This window comes from Centropristis striata, chromosome 17 (assembly GCF_030273125.1).
Source record: "Centropristis striata isolate RG_2023a ecotype Rhode Island chromosome 17, C.striata_1.0, whole genome shotgun sequence".
Classification (NCBI taxonomy): Eukaryota; Metazoa; Chordata; class Actinopteri; order Perciformes; family Serranidae; genus Centropristis; species Centropristis striata.
The window spans coordinates 12227033-12249552 of NC_081533.1; the positions used below are offsets into that span (position 1 = coordinate 12227033).

The 22520-nt window shown below is 37.7% G+C and overlaps 1 protein-coding gene across 1 annotated transcript; it reads left to right on the forward strand.

Moving 5' to 3' along the window:
- Window positions 1–860: 860 nt before the first annotated feature.
- On the forward strand, window positions 861–21439 carry gc2 (guanylyl cyclase 2). The gene is made up of 23 exons (XM_059354380.1): window positions 861–1262; window positions 1948–2076; window positions 2155–2334; window positions 3208–3325; window positions 4128–4429; window positions 5121–5252; window positions 7001–7104; window positions 7271–7389; window positions 8075–8159; window positions 8315–8411; window positions 9272–9388; window positions 10240–10320; window positions 11379–11555; window positions 12089–12245; window positions 12358–12507; window positions 13926–14074; window positions 14300–14463; window positions 15153–15345; window positions 15979–16153; window positions 17157–17255; window positions 18555–18649; window positions 19237–19322; window positions 20842–21439. The coding sequence occupies exons 1-23, from the start codon at window positions 861–863 to the stop codon at window positions 20939–20941; spliced, it is 3411 nt and encodes a 1136-aa protein (XP_059210363.1). The 3' UTR covers window positions 20942–21439.
- Window positions 21440–22520: the final 1081 nt, after the last annotated feature.

Below are 22520 nucleotides of genomic sequence, written 5' to 3' on the forward strand. Positions count from 1 at the left end.
ACATTTCGCGAATTTGCGAAAAAAAACTCCAGGCGAAAATGGGCGTGGCTTATATCACGAGATTCAGCACGACTCAGTGAACGCGTGGATATAAGTTTTTTGAATGAGCGATAAAGTATGTGGGAGTTATTTGCCTAAACGCGCTTTCCTTTATTATAGCGCCACCTAGTGGTGGAAATTCAGGATGACAATAGATTATAAAATTTTTCACCATGTGTGATTTATATTTAAAGTTTCATGAGTTTTGGGGTATGTTCAGGCAGTGAAATATGCGATCATTTGGGACAAAGAATAATAAAAATAATAAAAATAAATAATCATTCGAAATACAATAGGGACCTCGCAGGTCGTTGCCTGCTCGGGCCCTAATAATCATTCGAAATACAATAGGGACCTCGCAGGTCGTTGCCTGCTCGGGCCCTAATAAATCCAGAGCCGGTCTGTGCAAAATCCAATATGGTAATGATGAAAATGATCTAAACTTCAAAGCAGATGTGGCTCTCTCCACTTTTATCATACAGTCTATGGGTTACATTTAAAAATACATTATTTGTGAGTAAAAGAAAGGATTTTGCTTATATATTAGCAACAGATTTTAATGCCTCATGCCTGCATTTTCCCGGAAAAAGTGTCCCGAGTTCTTTACATGTAAATTTGTCCCCAGGTTTTTAAGGGAAACTCAGTTTTTAAGTCACGTTATTGTAATTAATATGTGCATTTTACTTCAAATAAAACCTTTCAGTATGTATTTAAATGCAGGACTTTTAGTTGTAAAGGAGTATTTTTACATCTGTCTTTGTAAAATAAGCTCATGTTTACTTTTCTCCAAAATCCTTCCAGGGCAGCAGCACCTTCACACCATGTTCCAGGTTCTTCCGGAGGTTTTAAACCTTGAGATGCAACCACAGCGCCGTCCCTTCACCTTCTACTTACCTCAAACATGGAAGCAGACACCAGAAAAAGCTGCTGACGTCTTCTCTCCTGCTGCATCCCAGATCTCACCCATTTCCCGCCTCGTTCCTCTGCACCCTTCGTCCCTCCTCGGCCTCCTGAGGTTCCTCCTGGTCCTCCTGGTTTACCTGTGTTTGCTGACCAGCCCGGCACAGGCAGCCTGGTATCGGGTCGGGGTGGTGGGGCCTTGGGGGTGCGACCCTCTCTTTGCGAAGGCCCTACCCAGTGTGGCGGCACAGCTCGCCGTCAACCGCATCAACAAAGACCCCTCGCTTTCCTCTGCTGCCACGTTCGACTTTGTTGTGCTGCAGGTAGGAACCCAAGCTCTCAGCTCCACCAGCAGGAATTTGATCTGGATTGATTTGTGCATGATTTGAGAGAGGTACTGCCTCAAGCGAAAGAGTTCAAGTATCTCGGGGTCTTGTTCACCAATGAGGGTAGAACGGAGCGTGAGATGGACAGGCGGTTTGCTGCGGCGTCAGCAGTGATGCAGGCGTTGTACCGGACCGTCGTGGTGAAGAAGGAGCTGAGCCGGAAGGCAAAGCTCTCGATTTACCGGTCCATCTACGTTCCAACCCTCACCTATGGTCATGAGCTTTGGGTAATGACTGAAAGAACAAGATCGCGGATACGAGCGGCTGAAATGAGCTTCCTCCATAGGGTGGTTGGGCTCAGCCTTAGAGATAGGGTGAGGAGCTCAGACATCCAGAGGGAGCTCGGAGTAGAGCCGCTGCTCCTTCATGTTGAAAGGACGCCTCCCGGGCGCCTCCCGTTAGAGGTATTCCAGGTACGTCCAACTGGTAGGAGGCCCCGGGGAAGACCCAAAACACGGTGGAGGGATTATATCTCTCGCCTGGCCATGGAACGCCTGGAATGCATTGCTTAGCTTGCTGCCCCCTTGACCCAGCCCTTGCTAAGTGGATGAGAATGGATGGATGGATGGATGGATGGGTGATTTGTGCATTCATTGATTCATGGGCTGATTGTCATTTTTAGGAGCCATGCGAGACATCCAGGGCGCTAGAGAGGTTCATAGGTTTTTACACCAAGGCGTCCGGGTACATTGGACCTGCCAACCCCGGCTACTGTGACGCTGCTTCGATGCTGAGCAAAGGCTGGAACAAAGTAGGTGTTGTTCCTGTGTGAATGGCATTTAAGGGGCTTGGTGTTTGTGGTCACATCTCCTCTACTCTTCTCCTCCAGGCTTTGTTTCCTTGGGGTTGTGTTGGCTACGAGCTGGACGATGTCCGGAGCCACCCAACCTTTGCGCGCTCCATGCCAAGGCCCACCTGGGTGCTGCTCAGCATCATAAACTACTTCAGGTGGGCCCACGTCGCCATCATCTCTTCTTCAGAGGACATCTGGGTGGAGACGGCCACCAAGGTTTGATTTCTTTATTGGTTTCTCACATAGACTGTATATAAAAATAGACGACTTGACGGCTTCCAATAAGTCGCTCCCTGGTGGCGGGATCTAGTATAGGTAATAAACCCTGCCCCTCCATGTCATTGAAGGGACAGGTAGAGGACAAATACAATTTTTCTTCGGTTTTAGTTAGTTTTTTGATTCTATAATATGTCAGCTGTGACGTCATGATTGTCCCTGTGACGTCACCAGCCAGCCCAACCTCTTCAATCTGCGTACAAATAACACGACTTTAACTAACAAGTCCTGCGCAATGCATACACCACAATCCAATTTAGTGTGCATATGATACTCAATCCTTGAAGTTAGTGGCGTCCTCTAGCGGCCGTAGTAATTATGATTGATGCCACGGCGGAGTATAAAGCACAGAAGTTGCAGTAAGGCTGGGCCAGAGGGGTCAAACAAACCATGGATTTTCACACAGGAGAAAACAGAAGTAACTTAACTTAGCTGCATTACTATGTCACTTACGGTAGTCACGTCATCCCCGTAACTACTTCTCTTTTGGCATTTACGTACATTTCTTTAGTTTTTAAATTGTCTTTTATAACGTCTTACCAGGAAGTTTTTTGTCCTAAACCTAGAGAAGTGGTTTTGTAGCTTAATTTCAAAGAATTTTTTTTTTGCAACAGCAAATGTTACTTTTGTGTATAATGAAATGTCAATCTCCTGCAACCGGTAGGGTCACTTTTTTTTTTAGAATCCAGGATATTTTGGCCTCGATGTTGTACAGATGGAGGAAATGGGGACCATTCTTTTTACGCTCTCTTTTGTTGTTTGACTACATCTTTATCATCTGGTCAGTGTGTCAGTATCTTTTTCATCATCCAGGTCGCTGATTCGTTGAGGAGCCACAGTCTGCCGGTCAGACTGGTCAGTATTATGGAGAACACACCTCACGGCATCAGACGAACTCTGGCCAAGCTCCGCAAGATGAGAGAATTACGAGGTGTGATCCATTATATCGCCGGTGCTCAGATCCTCAAAAAGAACCCCTAATTCCTTATCACTTATTGTTTTAACCATTTCTGTATACTCCCCTAGTCCTGAGGGTAAAACATTTTTAAACCCCTGAAAAAAAACAGCTTAATTAAATTTCAAACCCTCTTTTCTATTATGCATGAAGAAACAATCAGTCATTCGTTTAAACATTTGGGAATATCTTGGTTTTCCCTCTGAATGGAAACAATCACATTCTTGAACTTCTTTGGCAGCATTATACTAGTCTTCTATCCTTCTACCATTTTTGGACCATTGACCACACCCAGAAGGTGTAAAAACAACAACAATTAATAAGGGTAACATAAAATATAGAGCATAAATAAGCTAGAGACCATTTTTAGGAAGGGATCACATCTTTGAACCAGGGTTTGCGTTCGTAAGAACTAGTCTGCAAGACAAAGAAGACCTCAATTTACCGGACAAGTGGAAGATATTCCAGTCAAATATGACCTGTATCTATTGAGCTTTAAACATTTTAAAGGCATTTAGACAATGGCTAGATTATACTAGTTTTTGTTGATAAGTAGGCTACTTTTTCTTACAGTATATTCCAAATTAAACATGTTCCATCATCAGACTCACATTCATATAAGCAAAAGAAATGAATAAAGATAATTTCTAGCTTTTTTCTGCTCTTGAACATAGTGGTGAGTCCTTTTAGACCCTTAAAGTAACACAAGGGTTAAATGAATGCTGATCAGACATGCCAGTTATTCAGTGTAACATCTCAGTCTCATGTCTCGTCCTAGTCGTGATCCTCTGCATGCACTCTGCTCTGATTGGCGGTGGAGCCCAGAAGCAGCTCTTGGAAACGGCCTACGACATGCAGCTGATCGACGGCTCCCTGGTCTTTGTGCCCTACGACACACTGCTCTACAGCCTGCCCCACCGCAACGTGACCTACCCAGCTCTGAAGAAGAACAGCAAGCTGCTTCGGGCCTACGACGCCGTGCTCACCATCACCATCAACTCACCTCAGATCTCGTTCTATGAGGCCTACAGAGAGGCCATGGAGAGGGGGGAGGTTGCCAGGACGCTGAAGCCTCAGCAGGTGATGTATGGGACGGTAGAGGAGGCTTAAAGGCTATTACGGGCTTGGTCTTGGAATGACCTGCAGGCTAGATTCAAACTGGACTCCGTCATGCCTCTAAACAATTTTGAACAAAAGCTGCTTTTATTACAAGACAGACAGACAGACAGACAGACAACAATAGAAAAAAACACAGAATAGAACAAGGACACTTAAAAAGTTAAAATAAGATCAGTTGGTATGATGATGGTAATTGCACTGATGATACTATAGTAATAATGTTATTGTGACTAGACAGTATATAATAATAGTACAGTATATAATATATAATAATAATAATAGTATAATAATAATAATAATAATAATAATAACATAGCAATGTGTCCTATATTTAGCGTGTGCATACATATATAACATTATATATATATTCACAAGATATGGTAAAATATGATATATTGTACCAGCATTATACATGCATATAAATACTTGACTATACAAGATACACATACAACGATGTATAACAATGTTCTTGCTGTAATGCAAGACGGCTTCTGCCTATTTGTGATACACTATCTGTGTATATTTAACTTCTTGCATGTATTTGACGACGACATCTTGGCCAGATCAACATTGAAAAAGAGCTTTTAATCTCAACTTGTTTTATCAGGTTCAATATAGGTTAAATTAATATATCTGTCTGTATATCCTGCAGGTGTCTCCACTCTTTGGCACCATCTACAGCTCCGTCCTCTTCATGGCTCATGTAGTGCATCGGGTTCGGGAAGCCGGGGAGTGGATGTCAGGAGGAAACCTGGCAAGACACACCCGCAACCTGGACTTCCAGGTACCAAGAGATGGAAGACCTGATGTATTTAAAATACACAGGAATATACATAAAATGTACCTACAATATCAAAATATCAGCATTGTCAGCGGTTATCATCCCATAAGTATGGGTGAGTAGGGGCCACCTGCTGGTAGACCAGAAGGTTGTTATCAGCCCATTGAAGCTATATTAACGTGTTGTTTAGCAGTGCCCTCTAGCAGCCGCAGTAACTATGAACAATGCCAAGGTGGAAGTGACATTACAGTGGAAGCAAGAAAACCTAGTATAAAGTATAAAGGCTAAACTATCACCTTCAGTGCTCACGTTGTCCACGTAAAACAACTTCCAACATTTACTGCATTTATTTTACCTTTATATTATCTTTTATAACGCCTAACCAGGACGTTTTTTGCCCAAATCTGAAAGAGGTAGTCACAAGCATAGGTAAACTGCAGTCTTTTAACTAAATGTAACTGCTTTGTTTTCAGCAAGCAGTCATTGAAAGGGTTGATAACAACCTACTAAACCTTCTAGAAGGGGGACTTGGACCCTGCTCACCCATACCTATGTGCTGATAATGACCTGTTCAATTATGCAATAACGTTCCAATCAGTGACAAAGTTTTTGTGATAGATCACTCCACTGCAACGTAATAAGAGCAACACAATGAACAATTACTAAGCTGTCCTATGGCTCAGGAACAGGCTTTCATTACATTACATTACATTACATTTAGTTATTTAGCAGACACTTTTATCCAAAGCGACTTACAGGAAAAAAAGGGGAACAATCAAGTTCTAGTGCAATAAGAGCCGTTAGTGCAGCAATAAGTGCTAGTGAGGATTCTTTAAGGGGTGGGGTGTGTGCAGTGGTGCTAGGAGAGAAGATGCTCTCTGAAGAGCTCGGTCTTCAGGAGGTTTTTAAAGGTAGAGAGGGACGCCCCTGCTCTGGTAGGAACTGGTAGTGTGTTCCACCAGCGGGGAACAAGAAATGCAAAGAGTTTGTATTGCCTTGGACCAACGGGGGGCAGAGCCAGGCACCATTAATTGGAAGAGCTCAACGGTGGTGAGGTAGCATATGCCTGTATCAGGGCGTTCAGGTAGCTGGGTGCAGTACCAGAGACAACTTTGTAGGCCAGCATTAGAGATTTGAATTTGATGCGAGCCATAACAGGTAGCCAGTGGAGCTCGATGAGCAGCCGTGGGACATGTGACCTGTTTGGCTGGTTGTAGACCAGGCGCGCCGCCGCGTTCTGGATCATCTGAAGCGGTTTTACTGTGCAGGCTGGCAGGCCTGTCAGGAGGGCGTTACATTAGTCAAGTTTTGAGATGACGACAGCTTGTGTCAGGTGTTGAGTGGCATGTTGAGGTAGGTAAGGCCTGATTTTTCTGATGTTGTAAAGCTTTCCCCAAAATCTTGCGCTTTTTTTTTACTCCCATTGCCATGCCCCCATTGTGCTTATTAGAACAAGAATTTACCACCCAAATATTAACAGTGACAGTATTTGTTTGGATATTCTCAGATTACAGTGGTCTCCTGCACTTATTTCTTAAGTTCTTCTCTCCCTTTGCTCAGTCCCATGTGACCCAAACCCTGATGACCCACTAGTGCCAGAGATCGCACAAATCTACAAAACAGATACACCAGAATGGCAAAAGACCAGGCACCAAATGTGATGGCATCATTTGGAAAGCTGGTGGAAAATGTTGCTGGTCATAGCTAAAAAGACCACTTCCACTCATATACATGTCTTATTTATGTTTCAGGGCTTCAGTCACCCCATTAAAACCAACGGCTCTGGAGAAGCTCTGCTGGAATACGTCATTCTGGACACAGACGGAGTCTCCTGGGAGCTGAAGCCAACATACAGGTATAACGAGCACTGACATTAGAGAGAAAAACAAATTAATGATAAAATACTCAATGACATATAAGTGAGGTAAGAGACTTATAAATCGGGTTTAAACTCACAGAATGAAATGCCATCTCAGCTGTTTTTGTTGCATTAATAACTTAATCAAATTGATTGATGACAGGATCGACATGGACGTCGGTATAGTGCATTTCCTGGGTCGAGAAATCCACTTTCCTCGTGGCCACGGACCCAGAAGGGACGCCTCCTGCTGGTTTACTCCTGGAGTCATCTGCTCGGGGGGTTAGGATTACACACACACACACACACACACACACACACACACACACACACACATACACACACACACACACACACACACACACACACACACACACACACACACACACAACATTTTTAGCAAATTTCAAAGGGGCGGAAACAACTGCAGTCTACCGTCTGTGGCTCCAATGGTAGAGTGGTTACCCACTGATCGGAGGGTCGGTCGATCCCTGACCATGGCAGTCTACATGTCGATGTATCCTTGGGCAAGATACTGAACCCCAAATTGTTCCTGATGCTGTTTTCATCGGTGTGTGAATGAATTCCCAATGGTGGCAGGTGGCCGTTTAGGGTAGCCTCGCCACCAGTATGAATGTGAATGTGAACAGTGGAATGAGTGCAGTCTGTAGTGTAAAGCGCTTTGAGTGGTCTCACTCAAAGTTAATTTAAAACAATCATATTGCTCATTTTTTTTATATTACTACATTATAATTTTATTATTATTTATTTTTAATTTCTATTTTTCCTGTTTCTTTTTCTTTTATTATTATTATTATAATTTTTAAACAATTAGTTATCGGCTCGTATCGGCTTGTGTTTTCTTTCATATCATATTTTTGTTTATTGAATCAATGTATACATTTATATAAATACATATTTTCCATGAAAACTAGAAAGGAAATTTTTATTTTACTTATTGTTCCAGGCTTGGATCTGTTCTTGACCGTCAGCATGTTCCTCGGAGCGATGGCCGCCTCTATTGTTGCGGTGGCGTTTATTTACTGCGCCAGGTAAGAAGTCTAGAAGTCTGTTTGTCGAGAATATGATAAAATGTTTATTTAAAGTAATATTTCCATGTTTAAAAAAAACAGTTAAAGAGCATTTTCCTACTACAAGTCACAAATAAAGCTCCTTTTTGTTACTTTATTATTATCCTGCTGCCTAGGCGCCGCATCCATCAGATCCGGATGGTTAAAGGTCCAAACAGGATCCTGCTGACTCTGGCTGACGTCACGTTCATCAACCCGTCGCTCAGCAACAAGGTCTCGTCTTACTCTTAAAACTGTGCGAGAGGAAGCTGTTGTGAATTTTGATGCATTCATTTTAAGTAAATGAATCCACATTTTTCATTCATATTAATTAAGACATTTCTTTTTGTGGTAATGGCAATATAATTTATTATTTGGCTGGAGATTAAGCCACCCAGCAAAACAAAAAGAACTATATAAAATATATATTGATACATTAAAATTAGCTCCAACTTTAACAGCTGCAACATTTAAGTGATATATTCATCAATCTATAATCTATTAGTCATTAATTGTAATAAAAAGATATGTTATTCTGAAATAATATGCCCATGTTGTATTATGAGTACTTATAAAATTTTGAAGTTTGAAGATTTTTTTTTTGCTTTTTAAACAAATACATATATATATCTAAAAAAGATTATATTGTGGTTTTGCGGCATTAAATTAATAAAAAGGTAAATATGTGTTATATGCGTTATAATGTTTTTTTGTACCTTTTTTTAGTACAATTTGAGGTATTTATTTTACTTTTCCTATTACCATTTTATACCTCTATATTTTCTTTTTACTTCATTTACTTGATAAATATAGTTACTTTAAAGATTTAGATTATTAATACAAAATATTATCAACAAATAAAACATGGATAAATATACACAGCAGTAACTAAAGTAATTCAACGTAGCTTTGATATTATACTTTACATTTAGAATACAGGACTTTTACTCCTAACAGGACATTTCTACACTGTCATATCACTACTTTAAATTATTAATAAGTAAGTTATCTAAATACTACTGTGCTGACTTTCCTTGAGATCAAATACAAAAACTAATACAAATCCTTTGCGTCTAATCATGAACTCTTTATAGAAGCTGAGTCTGGATGACAGCAGGGCGAGCTGCATGAGGAGCGTGTCTGACGTCACATCGCCCGTCTCCATCCAATCCCCGGCCACCTACGAGAACTCCAACATTGTCATTTTTGAGGTGAGATGGCGACTTTAATACATAAACCTCAGTTCTTTGTAACACTATAGACGAAACTAACTAAAACAAATGTCTTTCCCACTTTGGCAAATGAAAAACACAAATTAACCATCTATGGTACACATTATGATGCCAGTTAGGAAAAAAAATGTTGTGTTTTTTTTGTCTTAAAATAGACTAAATAAACATAATCTGAAGAAATGTTATCATTCTTTTTTTTGGGAAGGTACACAAGTGAAAAAGAAAGTTTTTTTAATTAATTTCAACATTGTTTATTTAATAAACATGTGTAAAAGATTCAGTAGCTTCAACAGGGTACAATACTTAACATTTTAAATTTAAAAACATTATAACAGGAACTTTTTTAACCGGTTTCTTGTCTGAATGTTGCTTGTAGGCAACATTGTACAATTGAACCAACGACCCATTGAAATGAATGTCTGAAGTGTATGAAACTATCAAAAATGAAGGTTTACTCACCTATCAGTAGGAATATATTTTTTCCATATGGAAAAGGGCCACGACATTACTTTTTGAGTGACTTTTTGTGGCGCAAAATGGCGAAGCTGTTTCCTTTGGAAAAGTCTGCAAAATAGGGTTTCAATATGGCCTCCTGGAGATCATGTGACAAATTAAAGCATTGCTATTGGTTTATAATACTCTTCCCTCTTTTTTAAAGTATCGCATCACTCAAAAACATGCGTTGTAGAAATTTGACAGGCCAAAAATGGGTATGTTGCCTGAGGGCAACACCGTACTATAGAGGGTTAAAAAGGTGTTGCAGCAATAGTTTTGTTTACAGCTTAAAAATGTAAGAAAAACTGATTGGTTGGTTGTTTCCTGTCCTGCAGGGTGACTGGGCGTGGCTGAAGAGACTTCCTGACGGGTCATTCAGCAGAATCACCCCCAAAACCAGCGAAGTGTTTGAGCTGGTACGTAACATTGACTACATTTACATGCACACTAATATTTCACATTTGATACAGGTGATGGATCATGTGGCATTTTCGGATTTTAGATATTCTGAATACGGCCCTGATCCGAATGTAGCATTTTCTGATTAAGACATGGGGGATATGCCGATATTATGCTTTGGACGCCTATATAGCACATTCAGAACATGCATTTCAGTTTGGGTTTTTACTGGAGTTTGAAGCAGTTGAAGACCTCTTGCCCATTTACAGTCAGTTTTTAGTGCAGGTGTAGAGATGCACACGCAAAAGAACGGCCAATGTTTGGTCTGAGGAAGAAAAAACATCTACTTTTAGACATTGTTTTCATTGCCTTAAGTTCAGCATTTTGGCCTTCACAATCTTAGTTTATGGCGGACAAATCAGGAGAAAATTAACATTGTTTGAGAACTGTCTTTGTCCCAGCAATTCAGTCTCGCAAGCTCTGGCAACATAGATAGCGTTAGCGTTACCCAAAGTCTGGCGAGACTTCATCCAAACTCTGGTGCTGAATAAACATCTCATGTTAGCAAAAAACTCCTTAAAGTGTCTTTTAGACCAACTTAACACTCAAAAAGATTTTTTTCAAGTGACCAAGATGTTACAATTTATGTCAATGAACTGAAAACACGCTGTTAAAGGGTTAAAGATCAAATGCACAGTGCACTGTGGTAGCGACCTGTCAATCATACGGTAGCCCCGCCCTAAATCATACCCTGCTTTATTGTCTGTTTTACTCTGAATGGGACCATAATGTATAAAATCATCATCATGCTGTATTGAAGAAGACTTTAAACTGACGATTGAGACCATAAATTCATTATGAGAATATATACTGAAGTAATAAATCAAGTGAGAAATAGGGTCATTTTCTGATAGACTTCTTAAGGATCTGATTTATTTTTGCAGTGGAGTCGCCACCTGCTGGCAATTACAAAGAATGCAGGTTTAAGGCACTTCTGCATTTTCAGGAGAAAAGCTGGTTGTCACTGGTAATAAAAGAAACCAGCATCACAGAGTATTTTGTGTTTTGGCTGCAGATGAAGGACATGCGTCATGAGAATGTGAACCCTTTCCTCGGCTTCTTCCACGACTGCGGCGTGTTCGCCATCGTGACGGAGTTCTGCTCCAGAGGAAGTCTGGAGGACCTGCTGCTGAACGACGACGTCAAACTTGACTGGATGTTCAAGTCGTCGCTGGTGCTGGATTTAATTAAGGTCAGTATTTATTTATTGTTTGATTTTTTTTAAAAATATATATTGTGTGTCAAATTTTGACTTTAAAAATAATTAAAGCATTGAATTTGCTTTAAACCTTTTTATTATATATACATATATATATATATATATATGTATGGCACATTTTACATACATAAATGCAAACTAACAAGAGTTCACCCCAATTTTTTTTTAGCTGGATTTTTAAGTGAATTTAAAGAATATATTAAAACCTTCAAATTTAAAAACACTTAAAAAGGAAATTCTAATGTTTTTTAATTATAATATTATATTTATAATGTTTTTTAATTTCCTGTTTAGCTGTACCATTTTTTGTACATATCTACACAGAATTTACACATTTAAATAATATTTGAATAATGATTGAAAAAATAAATGAATGAAGAAGTAAATGTAGAAGTAGAAAGTAACAAAAAAAGAAGAAAGACCAAAGTAAAGTACCTCAATTAACGTACTTTGTCCTTACTGTACCACAACTGAAATCAATCTGACTTGTTAGTTTTCTGTCTCAGGGTATGAAGTACCTCCACCACCGTGGAGTGACCCACACTCGCCTGAAGTCTCGCAACTGTGTGGTGGATGGCCGTTTTGTCCTGAAGGTCACAGACTACGGCTACAACGAGGTTCTGGAGGCTCAGAGGTTCCCCTACATAGAACCACCTGCAGACGGTGAGAGAACACATTTAAGTAATGAATCATCAATCATCAAACATCAAGTTATGAATCATTTATACGAGTTTCCACCGCAGAAGAATGCTAACGGAGCTCTGTGTTGCTCCAGAGTTGCTGTGGACGGCTCCAGAGATCCTGAGGGGTGGGCAACCGGAGCTTTACGGGACTCCGTCTGGAGACGTGTACAGCTTCGCCATCATCATGCAGGAGGTGGTGGTCAGAGCGCCTCCGTTCTGCATGATGGACCTGTCCGCCACAGGCAAGACAACAACCTCACAAACTGAAACTGAAAAGCAGCAGTGTTTTTATCAGTACAAGCATCAGGTTTTAGGGCTGGGGTAGAGATGCATGCAGATAAGAAAAAACAACATTTGTGGTCTGTAGAAGACAAAATTTAATATATTTCCGTCAACTGTTTTGTGTGTACGGTGGGCGCTGATCATAGACTGTTTAATAGTGTAATGTAATATAATAGTGCTATGTAGTCACTGTGACACGAGTCAGAGGCAGGCAGGGTCTGCAACGGGTAATCAGTCCACAGAAAAACTCTTGAAAGTTAGGCATGAATGCAATGAACGATCTGGTGATCTCTTTATTTTCATTGGTGATCTGAAGCAGCTGAGTGAACAGGTGAGTGGAGTTGGGCTGATGAGGTGGGAGTGGCTGGCAAGTAGAATGTGAAAGTACTGGGAGACAGAAGCTGCAGGAATGAGAAGAAGAGAGCAGAGCTGAACTGCGACATGATCAAGTCTTCATGTTCACAACACTTTCAAACAAGTGGCAGGAGAGGCGACCGCACCCGCTTAGCTAGCTTTGATAGTAAGGGACAATCAATATTCAAAAAGCTGACTCCTTAATGTGTTTTTCGTTCAATCGAACACTCAAAAAGACATTTTTCAAGCAACCAAGATGTTTTTTGGGCACATTAAAACATGCATCTCATAAAATCTCATAAAAGAAGTGGACGTAGCCATTAGCATGAAGACAATGCTGAAGTGCTTTAAACCCGCATTCTTTCTAATGGCCAGCAGGGGGCAACTCCACTGGTTGCAAAAAGTAGTCCATGAGAAAACGATTCCACTTGTCACTTTATTTATTACTTCAGTAAACATTTTCCTAACAGTCCTGGATTTTATTGATTTTTCTATGGTGTTCCTCAAGGTCTTGGTGTCTTAATGTTGTATTTTGGAGGGATTTTTAACCTTTTTTTTTAATCAATTCTCAATTTTTAAAAATTGTCCAATTTCGCACCAAATCTGTGTACCAATAGTATCAACTCAAAAATTGCTTCACCAAATTATAAAACATAATTGAGCACGGGAATGTACTTAATAAACTCTGATCTTAATGTTCTAAGCCCTTATGCACTCATTTTAATTCATGAATTAATTGATTCATTCATGAATTAAAATGACAGATTTATGACTAGAACAACTTCTCTAACTGTGAAGGGGTTGCTAAATAAAAAAAAACATTGCTCTATTAACATGCTGCACTGGGAAGTTGAACATTAGCATTTAAAGAGCATGTTAGCATTTTATTTATGAATCTTCTGGGACTAAAATGATGTGTGTGTGTTGATGGCGATAGATGAACAGTTAGGCATCTGTTGAGATGTTTTGATCAGGACTCTGTTTCTCCGACTGACTGACTGACTGACTGTTTCCCGTGTTTCAGACATTATTGAGAAGCTGCGTAAACCACCTCCTCTGTGCCGCCCGCTGGTCAGTCCAGACTGCGCTCCGTTAGAGTGCATCCAATTGATGAAACAGTGCTGGAACGAACAGCCGGACAAGAGGCCGGGCTTTGATGAGATCTTCGATCAGGTAAAGTTTAAGTAAAAACGTCATGACTACATGTTGCTTTTAATTGGAACACGATGAAGAAGGTCGCTATTAGCCCATTCAATGGCAGCTAAACAATACATGTTTCACAATATAGCTTAAATTGAGTGATAACAACCTGCTGGCCTACTTAATGGAGGATCAACGCTGATAAATGCCCATTCAATCCTCTGAAACAGGATTTTTTATTCCTTCCTCTCCTCTCAGTTTAAAAACATTAACAAGGGAAGGAAGACCAACATCATAGACTCCATGCTGAGGATGCTGGAGCAGTACTCGTCTAACCTGGAGGAGCTGATCAGAGAGCGGACGGAGGAGCTGGAGATCGAGAAGCAGAAGACAGAGAAACTGCTGACTCAGATGCTTCCTCCGTGAGTAAACATATTAAAACACACAATTTTTTTTTATAAAATCAGGGGTTGTAAAAAAACTAAATACTGATGAAAAAAGAAAAATATTAACACACAAACTGCAGAATGACATTTTCCTCAATTTTATTTCTAGCCACTTTTTAGTTCATAATGTGACATTTGTTGTGGGTCCATTATTTATACTTTACCCAATTTATTTATATAATTATTGATTTCATAATAATGGGTTTGTTATTCATTTAATATCCAATACTGTTGTTGTAAAAAAAGAAAAAAAAAAGAATTCTTTCTATTACAAAGTAATTTTCTAAAGTAAAAGTTTTCACAAAAATGAATGTAAAAACATTAAAAGGTTAATCGAGATACATGTACAGACCTTTCCTTTTGACTCTGAAATGAAAATAAGTTGATGAGCTTGGTGTTTTTGCAGTTTACATGCATGCTTGTTTTTATGTCTCAAGGTTCATTTATTTGTGCATGCCTTACATAAGGCGTAAAAAGGGCAAATTGTCAAAGTTTCAACAAAATTGAAGATATAGAAGGTAAAACAGCAGAATCACAGCATATTTTACAGTGGATAATGTTAATAATTTAATTCAATAAGAATGCATTGAAAGTTTTTTTGGATACAGTGTCTTAAATCGACATACCACTTTTATTTTTAACTCGTGTTTTCTTCGCTCTTGCAGCTCTGTGGCCGAGGCCCTGAAGGTGGGTGGAGCAGTCGAACCGGAGCACTTTGACAGCGTGACACTTTACTTCAGCGACATCGTCGGTTTCACCACCATCTCAGCCAACAGCGAACCCATCGAGGTGGTCGACCTGCTCAACGACCTTTACACGATCTTTGACGCCATCATAGGAAACCACGACGTTTACAAGGTATTAATATATATTGTATTAATATATGTCCGACCGCTTAGTAACTGAGTTGGAAATTACGTAAATACATGGTGAAAATGAACCAGGCGGCAACCTCCGGGTCTGAGCAGGGAGGCAAACCAGGAAGTGCCTTAAGCTGCATTCTACCGAAAATTCCAGCAGGGGGTGCTAAGTGTGGCTGCAAAAACATTTCTGTCCATCCATTTCAATGCAAAATGAGAAAACTTTTCTCTTGATTTATTACCTCAGAAATTTTTTTTAGGAGAACACTTTGGTCTCAATCGATAGTAAAAAATATTCTTATAGACATTTTGATGTTAATAGTTCAAATAATGGCCCCATTTAGAAGAAAATAGAAGATAAAGAATCCTAAGATTTGGGGCGTGGCTACCTTTGATTGACAGGTGGTTAACAAACAAGCTTTCATCAGGAGAGAAGCAGAACAATGCGTATCCATGGCATGGTTCTCATAGATTTTATATGGCTGCCATCGCCGATCTGCAATCTTGATGAAGTGGCTCCCAACAAAAATTCAAACTTATGGTGATCAAGAGCATGTGGAAAAAATGTGGTGCTTTTGTCTGGCGTGTCCCCTTTATTTAACTAAGCCTCCTGACTAATATTCTGCTCCAGGTGGAGACAATCGGGGACGCTTACATGGTGGCATCAGGTCTTCCCGTCCCGAACGACGATCGCCACGCTGCAGAGATAGCCAACATGTCGCTGGACATCCTAAGCGCTGTGGGAAGCTTTAAAATGAGACACATGCCCGACGTTCCTGTCAGGATACGAATTGGACTGCACACAGGTGAGGCAGCAAGGAGTGCAAAAATAATTGCTAATAATTTACTGGGTCAATTTCTGTGTTGCATTTTCTGTTGCAACATTTAAAAATTTTGCTTCAAAATTAATTTCGACTTTAATGGAAACACGGCATATGTCACTTCTGGTACTCAAATTGTCCTAGTAACTATGTAACTTCCGGTATTTTACATTTTAAAGTATCTTTTATAATGCCTAACCAAGAACTTTTACCCCAAACCTAAGGGCACTTTCACAACATAAAGTTTAGTCCATTTCAATCGAGCTCTGGTGCGATGCGGCTTGTTACGGTTAGTTCGGTCGCTTATAAACGTTCTGGTAATTTCCATTAAATAATGTATAAAAACCTACAAAGGCCGTTTTCGCAAAATGAGTTTTTCTCATCAATCTCAACTTCAGCTCCACTTACAGAAAAAGGTTTTTACAGAGGGGTTTGTGTATATATCATTTGTACACTGATTTATAGCAAAAGGAGATATCCTAACAATAACAAAAGGAGATATCCTAATTGCCTCCTGTAAAAAAATTTTTAATAAACTTTGAACCTAATTTATCAACAAAATAAAATACAAAGCTGTGAAATTTGCTTTCTTCAATGTTCATATTTATGTCCTGGTGATATATGCAAATTAGCACATAATTATTGAATTCATGTCTCATTTGCATATCTAAACATAAAATTTCAGAAACCTTGTAATGCAAAAAAATATTGTTTTAATGTAAATAACAATCTGAGGAAGGTTCATGGTGATGTCTTTAAGTTAAGAAAAAAAAAACCCATTCATCTGTAGTGTTAATTTAAGTAATAACACAAAAATAACAGCATGATATAAACTGAATTACTTGGGTCTCCCAGTCTCTCTCCCTCTGTTTCCTGTCACTTCTTTACTGTCACCTGTGTAATGAAACACCCCCTAAAAACCTGCATTTATTAGCTATATTTAGCCAAAATAAGGAATAATAACTGTATGTGTGTTTGACTGTTTCAGGTCCGTGTGTAGCAGGCGTGGTCGGTCTCACGATGCCTCGTTACTGTCTGTTCGGAGACACCGTAACCACCGCGTCCCGTATGGAGTCCAGCGGGTTGCGTAAGTTAAACATCATCAGCAGTGGAATGTAACTAAGTACATTTACTCAAATACTGTACTTAAGAACAAGTATTAGGTACTTGTATTTCACTTAATTATCTCCATTTTCTGCTATTTTATACTTCTCTTCCACCACAGCACTGTGCAAAAGTCACACAAAATATTGATTTGATTTAGATTTTTCTTCTGTTCACTCACTTTGCATTTTGTTTATTGATAAAAGTGAACCAGTAACATTTCTATTTTTGAAAGCAGTCTTATTAAACAGCATTTTTTCACACCTGCCTAAGACTTTTGCACAGTACTGTATATCTCAGAGGGAAATATTGTTACCTCATCAGCCCAACTCCACTCACCTGTTCACTCAGCTGCTTCAAATCACCAATGAAGCCACTATAAAGAGTTCTGCCTCACACTCACCAGATTGTTCATTGCATTCATGCCTGAATCTCCAGAGTTTTTCTGTGGACTGATTACCCGTTGCAGACCCTGCCTCCCTTTGACTTGATTCCCTGATAAACGCCTCAGCCTTCTGTCCCTGACCACACTACTTTACAAATTTAGAATTTTACAAGATTAGATTGTTAATACAAAATATGAATCAACCAATGAATTATAATGGATTATTATGGATTAACTAAATTGAGTAATATAAATAAGCTCCACTTACACACCAGATGCAGCTTTAAAGTGATCAATAAATAAAAAAATAACCAAAGTGTATATGATAATTTATTATAAAAATAAATGTAATATTTAGGCGGTTACATAATAATAATAATAATAATAATAATAATAATAATAATAATAATAATAATAATAATTGAATAAATCAATTAAAAAATGATTAAAACAATTTAACACATTAAACAATACACATAAATGATCATTAAATGGTACACACTAAAATTAAATAATAATAGTTAAATCATATACATCATATTTTATTTATTGGTTATGTTTTGCATCAATAATATTCAGTAAATATTCAGAGTAACTACATCCCCTGAATAAATGCAGTGAATTAGAAGTATAAAGCAGTAAAAAAAAAAAGTAGTAGAAGTACTTAAAAAATTTTAGTTAAGTACAGTACTTAAAATTTACTTAAAAGTAAAATGTACTTAGTTACATATTATTATTACAAGTTACAATATAATGTATTGTCATTTCACAAAACTCAACTCAAAACTTTTTTTGGTAAATTTTACTAAAATAACCTTTTTTTCCTCTTTTTCTTCTTGTTCTAGTTTTATTTATTCCTGCATTATTATAAAACTCAGTTTGTTTGTTTGTTTGCAGCGTACAGGATCCACGTCCACCAGAGTACAGTGCAGGTCCTGCGGGAACTGAATCTGGGCTACAAGGTCGAGTTGAGGGGCAAGACAGAAACCAAGGTATTTAATATTAATGATTTTTTTCTGAGATTTTTTGTGGTCGGTCTTTCACTTTGTTTGCCTGCGTGTCTCTCTCTCTCTTGCTCTCTCTCAGGGAAAAGGAGTGAGGGAGACGTACTGTTTTACTATATATTCGCTTTTTTATTGCCTATTGAATTGCTTTACTGTATTTTCTTTGCCTTTGTCACTGTATATTTGACTTTTTTATGCCATATATTAAACTTTTTACTGTTTATTTATTTTATTTGATGATTTAATGATATTAATATTGTCAGGATATAATTAGCTTTTTTTCCTGTGCATTTAATTTTTTTTACTCTATTTTTTGCCTATGTCGCCGTATATTTTACTATTTACTGTAACCTGCATATCTTTGCTTTTTTCTATTTTTTGTTTCACTGAATATTTTGAATATTTTTCTTACTATATATTTTGCTTTTTTAATTTTATTTTTTCACTTTTTTATTGCATTTTTTATGCATATTTTGCTTTTTTCTACTGTATATTTTTTGCTTTTTATAAGCATGAAGACTGTTAGCAGAGGGAAACAGTTCAGAAATAAGCCTGCGTGTCTCTCTCTCTCTCAGGGAAAAGGAGTGGAGGAGACGTACTGGCTTGTAGGGAGAGAGGGATTTAATAAACCACTTCCTGTCCCTCCAGAGGTCAAGTCCGGGTAAGAACAAGTCGACAGATATATATGCTGTCTGATATGTTATGTTTACACAATATATAATGCAGGAAATGTTGCTTTACATGATTTAGAATTTTTTATATTCAGCAATTAAGTGAAACTGAACAGTAATTATGTTTATTTAGCTATTTATTTTATTGCTATTTATTCTTTATTTTTTCAGTTATCATTTATAGAATTGGCTGTATAATGTATAATGATTATAACAATGTTAAATAGTAAGTAGCTGTCTGGGTACATTTGCAGAGAGGTGAAAAATCAGTAAGCAAATCACAATTAAAAATTCTATTTTCATTCCAGGTCATAAAAATTATGATATTGGCCGCCATATCTGTTATCGATTAATTTTACCCTCTAACAGAAGAGTCAATCAGGATGTATGGATAGCAACATGCACATTGCTAACTGCATTATTGTGTACACAATGTGTATATAAATTACCTGCAAAGTCTTATTTTACTGATCATTTAATACACTTAATATCTAGAATATATCTAATTAAAAAAGATATCTGTTGAATAACTATAATAATAAAATAAACTTATAATAAATAAATAATAAATAAAACTTTATTTTTACTTTAATGACAGTGAGCTTTTGGCAACTTTTTATTTATTTTTACGACTTCTTTTAGAAAAAAATTACTTTCAATTCAAAGTTTTATTTTAAAAAACAAATGGAAGTTACCTTTTTCACATCAGCAATATAGTCTGCATGTTTTTATGAAGAATTAACTGTTAGCATTAACATTCAAGACTGTTGAGCAATTGAATAATACTGTAAAAAAAAAAAAAAACTATTATGTACCCTTATACACGGTCGCCCATAAAGTTGGAATACATTTTTATTTTCTTACCATGAAATGGTTGTGACAATGTGATTTATTCTGGACAGATAAAGTGTATATCTTTATGGGGCACAGTGTATTAATTTACAGATTTCAAAGTCCATTTTATGGTTCATATTTATAATAAAATATTTTTATGGCATTTACACTTTGAAAAAACAAGAAAAAACCTTTAAGATGATCTTGTAAATTTCAGGAACATAACTTTTTTTTTTTTTTGCAGTATGCCCTTAAGGGCACCATTAGGATTCATGCTTATCTGTAGACCTATACAGTAGTGTGTGTGTGTGTGTGTGTGTGTGTATACGTGAATGTGTGTGTGTGTGTGTGTGTGTGTGTGTGTATGTGCATGTGTAGGTTTGTGTGTGTGTGTGTGTGTGTGTGTATGTGCATGTGTAGGTTTGTGTGTGTGTGTGTGTGTGTGTGTGTGTGTGTGTGTGTATGTGTTTGTGTTTGTGTATATATCCAAGTGTGTGTGTGTGTATGTGTGTGTGTGTGTGTGTGTGTGTGTTAATGTGTGTTTGTTTTTGTGTGTATATCTATGTGTGTGTATATCTATGTGTGTGTTTGTGTGTGTGTGTGTGTGTGTGTGTGTGTGTGTGTGTGTGTGTGTGTGTGTGTGTGTGTGTTCATGCTCTCACTTCGTCCCAACAGGCAAATGGCCCATGGGCTGCAGATGGCCGAGATAGCGCAGTACAAGAAACGGAAAGCCGAGAGGCAACAGCAGGAACAGCTTGCAAAGAAGAAAAACTGAGGTAATGTTATGCATTATACAAAACAATGTGTAACATTACTGGCTCTGTTGGCTACGTGACGCCTGTTAGCACCGACTGTCTCACGCTGTCGCTGCAGTTTGTTTGCATTTTGCTGCATCTTGAACAAGTTCAGGTTTCTGGGTTTGTGTGCAGTAATGGGCTTTAATTTTGAATATACATGCAAATGTTTGAATTTCAAAATAAAATGTAACCCTCTGAACCTGGTGGTGGGCTTGAAAAGGATGTTTTCTTCAGTTCAATATGTATAGCATGTGGAGACCTGATTTTTTAACAATATTCATGACACGCATGGGCACTTAGAAAAGTGTATATATAAATTCCATTTTATTAAAAAAATTTAAAAATAATTTATCGGAGAAACTCAACTTCTTTCTGTCATTATAACTGTTATTCTGCACAAAAGGCATGTTTGAGTTGTCCCCACTTCTAGCCATGATTGTGCTGATTCCATAGAGCTGCAGGACTTATAGATTTATATAGATGTTTTATATATTGCAGTGAAATACAAGGACACAGTGAGTAAAATGTAAAAAGAGGACAAAAACGGCCTAATACGGCTTGTTGGGGTTCAGTGTGTACATTTGTTTTTGACCAGGTGCTGGTTTCACGTTGGAGATTTATTCTGAGTCGGTCATGTTTTTTTTCAAGATGCAAGTAAATGCAATGAAAAGACAGCGACCCGTAGAGGCAGTTTAAGGGATATTTATTAAATTAAAATTTTAACTTTTCTTTTATCAGAGGGGGGGTTTTCTATTTTGATTAGCTGGTCACTGACAAAACTCAGTTCTTCTACTTTACAAGTTTAAAAAAGGCAAATGTTAATGTTACTTCAAGTCAGACGTGATGCATCTGCACATTTTTTCGTGAACACTCATTTCCAGAGTTAGATGAGAAGATCAATAACACTCTTATCAGTGAATGCAAAGCTTCTATATGGAACAGGAAAATGGGTTTAATCACAGAAAAGTGTGTGTGTGTGTGTGTGTGTGTCTTGTTGTATAATTAGATTTTCTTAACTGTATTTTTGCCTTTTTACCTCAATTTTCATTTTTTCTGTTTTTTATTTATTTATTTTGTCTCTGTATATTTGGCTTTTTTTTAACCATATACTTTACTTTTAACTGTAATTTATTTGTCTTTTTACTGCATATTTTGCATTTTACAGTATTTCTCTGCTTTAATTGCAATTAGATTTTTTAAATGTATATTTTATATTTAGCTTTGTTTTACTTAATATATGATTTTCACTGTATTTTTTGTTGCTTTTTTCTGCTTTCTATTTTGCCTTGTTTTACTATATATTTTGCTTTTTATTGCATATTTAATTGTTTTACTGTATTTTCTTTGCCTTTGCCACTGTATATTTGACTTTTTTCTCTTTTTTTTTACCATATATTCAACTTTTTACTATTTATTTATTTTTTACTGCATATTTAATATTTTTTTCATTTTCTTGATGATTTAATGATAATAATATTTTCAGGATATAATTAGCTTTTTTTTAACTCTATTTTTCGACTCTGTCACCGTATACTTTATTATTTACTGTAATTTCTT